The sequence below is a fragment of the Photinus pyralis genome, unplaced genomic scaffold, assembly GCF_008802855.1.
Source record: "Photinus pyralis isolate 1611_PpyrPB1 unplaced genomic scaffold, Ppyr1.3 Ppyr1.4_LG6, whole genome shotgun sequence".
Lineage (NCBI taxonomy): Eukaryota > Metazoa > Arthropoda > Insecta > Coleoptera > Lampyridae > Photinus > Photinus pyralis.
The window spans coordinates 6544969-6550451 of record NW_022170663.1 but is presented as its reverse complement, the minus strand read 5'-3'; the positions used below and the strand labels follow the sequence as shown (position 1 = coordinate 6550451).

Genomic DNA, 5483 nt, shown 5'->3' with positions numbered 1-5483 from the left:
AAAAAGTAAAACATTCAACACTTTCAAAGCGAAAGTTAATTAAAACACTGATATGTAGAGGTGTCAGCGATTCCTTTTTCATTCCAAATTGGCCGCTATCGATTTTGGGCGTTCCATGATTTTAGAGGTCGAATAAAAGATTATATGTTGCTTTATCCTGAAATTCCACGTAATGTATAAATTACTAAGCAAAACAATATTAAATTGTACAGTTTGTACCGAATACCAAAACTACTAGCTCTTTATTTAAAACAACCCACACTGTTGGATATCTCCTACTTTCATATATGGAGACCTTTATTATTTGAATCAAGCAATCGTTTTTTTTTTGGGGTAGAACGTTGGAAAGAGAAGTTGGTGGTGTAAACTGAAGAGAAAACTGAAAACTAAATGGTTCCATATTTAGTTATAAACTGTTGGATGGCTTTGTCACATTTTTAATGATAGATACGGCACATAATTATGTCTAATTTACCTCTAAGGGATAAAGTAGGGGAGGAATTTTACTACAACAATGTCACAGAAATACACTAGATATTTACCTAATTAGTGAAGTTGGAGACATGAAATATTTTGTCTTTAGCTTAGAAGGGTTGGGTTGGGATATTGTTTTACTGAGACATACATCATCATTAAGTGCCGACATTCCAGGCGACACATAAGACTTTACTTTCCCAGGCCTAAAAGCGAAATCATGTACGACAACGAATAAATACTCATCTGCGTTATATAAAAATCATAAAAATAGTTAATCAATTAGTCGAGATTTACTCAAAATACATTGCGGGCGTATACTTTCTTAATTTTGTGGTATTAATCTACTAGATTTATTACGTGGAAAATGCTCACGGACGGTAGGCTTCATTGGGCGCAGATTTCCATTTATAAATATAATCATCAAACGAGATTAAACACATCAGGGCGGCATTATATTTATAAAATGGACCGAACTTAAATTAGCGCTTGTAGAAGTAGGGCTCGGGAAATATAAAAGCGAGTAGATGGTGAAATTTAACAATCGTCTACAAATTCAATTATCGAGAACAAAAGAACATTTTCTGGCAGTAAATGGCGGTTGTGGGAATAATTATCCCAGATTTCCTGTGTTGCATAGGCTCGACTTTTAGTAAAAATTCAAGAAAGTTTTAAACAAGTTAATCCCAAACCTTTTTTTTGCAGTAAACCGTGGAAGAGTAGTTAATTTACGTGTAGATCTAATAAAAGAAGTAGGTAAATTGGAAACTACTGGAATTTGATTGCTTTGTAATAGGTTCGCTTTATTATGGCGTATGAATCGATTGGATGTGAGCTGGAATAAAATAGTTCATCCAATTATTGCGAAAATGCGTGTACTGAGTTTTACATAACAAAAATAATGCGGAAGTGCGGTTCTGGCGTCCACTAAATGACGCTCCGAAGCAAATTCATTTCGAGCATATTCCTATTCGCCCTAGAAAAGCTCTTCTCGTTGGAATATTCGCTCTCTGAAACTTCCCCTTTCGGTCTCGGAATATTCGCCATGGAATCTTTGCTTTATGTATCGAATGGCGAAAATAAGGTGTATGGGGACTGTGGAGTGCGATGTCTCTTCTTCACGTTAAAAGAACCTCAACTGATTCAAGTGTGGAAGCAGTTGACTCCTCGTTTTCAGAACTTCCAGCTGCTACTCCGTCTGGTGTATCGACCAGTAGTGCTACCACTACTTTAACCAGCACTTTGGGACTTGAAACTGTTGTTCTATTAGCAACCGCTATCGTAGATATTTTTGACGCTAAGGGCAATAGTCATGCTATTAGAGTATTGTTGGATTCTGCTAATCAGGCAAATTTTATTAACGAAAAATGTGCTCATCGTCTTTGTTTAACTAAACGATCCTTAACTACTGCGATTTTTGGATTAAATCAGATGCACTCTATTTCTGCCAAGGGTGTCGCGGCATGTGCTATCCAACCCCATAAGGCTACTGGACCTATTTTTTCGTTTGACGCGATCGTTATTTCAAAATTATGTCAGGATTTACCGACTTTTAACATCAATGCTCAAAATTGGAAACACTTAGATAATTTGGAATTGGCAGATGGTAATTTCCACGCTGATAAATCAATTGATTTGCTCATCGGAGCAGAAGTTTTTGCTCACGTTCTTAAAGAAGGCCGGATAATTGGCAAACAGGGCGAACCCACGGCTTTGAATACCGTTTTCGGGTGGGTTTTGCTGGGGAAAATTCATAGTTCTCGTGAGACCACTAAAAGGGTAGAAACTTATTGCACTTATATTAATGAAGCCACTCTACCTGAGACTTTACATAAATTCTGGGAAGTAGGTGAGATTTCCTCTAAATTACCCTATTCTTCCGAGGACGCACAGTGCGAACTAATTTATCGGGAAACCGTGTCTCGTACTCGAGAAGGTCGGTTTATGGTTACTCTTCCGTTCAAAAATTCTGAACCTGATTTAGGAAATACCTTCCCTTTGGCTCATCGAAGATTTTTACTTTTGGAAACTCGTTTACTTAAAAATCTTGACTCGTATAACGCTTACTCTTCATTTATGCGAGATTACCTTAAAAATGGTTACATGTCGGTAGTGGATCTAACCAAGAGTTCGTCAGCTTTGTGTTATTATCTCCCCCACCATGGAGTATTAAAATCAGAAAACACAACAACAAAGTTACGCGTTGTTTGTGATGCGTCTGCAAAAAGCCCGAAGGGACTATCCTTAAACGATACATTACTAACCGTCATTCGGAATATCATCGTCACCTTACCTTGCAATAAGAACCCTAAACGAATTGGCAGAGAGAGAAACGGAAACTTATCCTTTGGCATCCAACATAATTAAGAATCACATTTATATTGACGATATTCTCGCAGGCAGCACTTCGCTTGCTGACGCCCTTGAAATTCAAAAACAATTCAATTCTCATGATGACTGGGGCCCCATTTTTCAACATCTCCTAATCTTAAGGTAGGTGCCGCACCCAACTATAATTGATATCGTTTGCTTGTTCATCAATTATTATAAATTCTACATGTTGGGCAGCAAACATTTTACAGCACATTACCAATCATTATTCTTGTTGCGCTAACACATTGTAATTGTTTTTTACATTTATGACGATTGGCGCATACATGTTGAGGGCCCAGAACAAGAGAGGGATAATAAATAAATAACTAAATATAAGTACCTGATGAAGGGATTTTGTCAAACATATAGCCTTAGTTTTTATCAAGATAATACTATATGCAAATTGCATACTAAAAGTCCACTTTTCATATATGGTCCGAGATCTACTACTGCGATAGACGCTCCAAGCTACCGAGTGCCACGTGTCCTTAAATATTTAAAGAGGCTACCACATTTCAACTCGAGGCAGGTACCTACTGTTTATTTCATTTATAACTAATCTCATCTCACGTACTAAAGCGTCCGTATTTTGAGTAAAGTATCTGTAAGCTTCATAATTTTCAGCTGCGTGTGTACGTTTATGTCTATCTAATGTAAATGAGGATGTCACAGTATTTTACTTTAGCGACTGTTTTCTCTGTAGCGTGTGTCAACTGGGTATATGCGACAGGCAGCGAATGTCATTAACCACATTATTGCTATAATTAACGTCCTTTTACATAATGAATTATATACATTTATTCATGGTGGTTGCATATTAACATTCAGCTTATTTAGTTACATAAAAATATTAAACACTTCTTGTCATATTTTGTTATGTGCCTCGGCTCGTTATAAGTTATACGGATCCTTATCCCAATGTGAATGTCTAATAAATGGATAGCGTTTGACAATGATGGCAAAATTCATGTTACCGATTTTCTAGAGATTCAAAACTAACGTAAAAGGAGCCGCTCATTGCGTAAGAATCAATTAATATACAGTGTATCATGTTATACTAAATGTAGCTTTAATTAATTCATACTAATCACGTTACATGAGACCGAGGAAAGTTACCCTCATTTTTAGTCTTCATTTGTGGGCGTTAATAGGCTGCATCTACAAGAGTTCATATTACAATATCGCATCGATGAATAATTAATACCGAAATTTATAATGTAAAAATGGGTATCACAACCTATTCATGCTAAAAGTCCATAAAATGTTACCATAATTTGAATATACGCGTCTCACTAATTTTATGCAAAAAATGCAAATTTAAATACCCGATGAGCGTACGTGGGTTGGTAAATTTAAACTTATGGCATGTTTATTTAGGTACTGTTCGATGTTACTCGTATTTTAAACAATAAACTACTCATTTTATGAACGTACAACTGCAATTATTAAAATTTACTTGTAATTTGATATACACCGAAATTTCGGACCGCAAGCTGTTATGTCAAATTCGATTATAATCTGTAGCAAGTTTGGTAAGTAACTTAAAGACCCACACGACACGTACGGTGTGTTTTCCGTAAATAAAACGTGAAGAGACTGTTTAAATATTATGAACATTATTATTGAAGTGTGGCAGTTCCCTAATTGAGAATTTTGCGTTATTGTGAGCAAAAACAATTGATCTTCGCCCACGATCCAACATATTTTTTTGTAACGTGTTTACTGTCTGAGGAATTAAAAGTGGTTAAAGTGCTTATATTCAAAAGTACCAGAATGTTTTTGCACTATATTTTGTTGTAATTTTGACATATTTATTGGATTTGGGAGGCAATAACTGCCTCATACCTTCTTCATCGTACTTTGAAACAGTTACGTACATCTGTAGGTAGGTAGGTACATACTTTGTTACGAGAAACCTAAGATAAAACTAACATGTAGGATTGGTATGAAGTATGAAAATTTCCTTCTATCTGTTTAGGTAATTATTGAATTAAAACGATGTTTGCACAAAAGCTCTTTTGTTTCCAATCGTTTCCAGCTTTTAGGATTATTATAGGAGACATTGGTACCACATTTATTCAGTCAAATTGGTCTGCACCTTGCAAAGTTATAAATTCAATCAAATATCGATTTCATTGCTAATTTGCTATTATCGAATCTCTTCCAAAAGCGTCTGTGCTCATTTTGTGCCATTTTGTTCTTGAGTCATAGAAATTTTTCTTCGACGATTATTATTTGAGTACTCTAATACATACTAAGCATTTTTTCAGACAATTTCAACAAGTTAAAAAGTAATCGTAAACGATTTACATAAAGCGCATTTCCACTTGCATTCATTTCCCATTTGTAAGATGCAACTTCTGTTAAAATCGTAAAAATCCGGCCACAAATATGAAAGATAGCGTTGCACATGGGCAATCCATTTTTGACGTGCTACTTCAATTTCAGTTTATGAGAAGAATTTCATTTCAATGCTTTTCTAAATAAGAAAGTTGGAACTGCGCATGCGCAAACCTAAATTTTAAAACTAATGTTAGATTTTCCTTTGTTCCAAGAGCCTAAGTATCAAATTTCACTTAAATAGTTCCATAGATAAAAAAGTTGGCACTGCGCATGCGCAAAACCAAATTTTGAAA

General features: G+C 35.5%; 1 protein-coding gene across 1 annotated transcript; it reads left to right on the top strand.

The window, feature by feature from the left end:
- The first annotated feature begins 1581 nt into the window (after positions 1-1581).
- On the top strand, positions 1582-2841 carry LOC116173533. Its single transcript, XM_031491048.1, has one exon. The coding sequence runs from the start codon at positions 1582-1584 to the stop codon at positions 2839-2841; it is 1260 nt and encodes a 419-aa protein (XP_031346908.1).
- Positions 2842-5483: the final 2642 nt, after the last annotated feature.

Bases quoted from the DNA above. Each gene is read 5' to 3' on its own strand.
- LOC116173533 (XM_031491048.1), top strand. From the start codon at position 1,582: ATGTCTCTTCTTCACGTTAAAAGAACCTCAACTGATTCAAGTGTGGAA.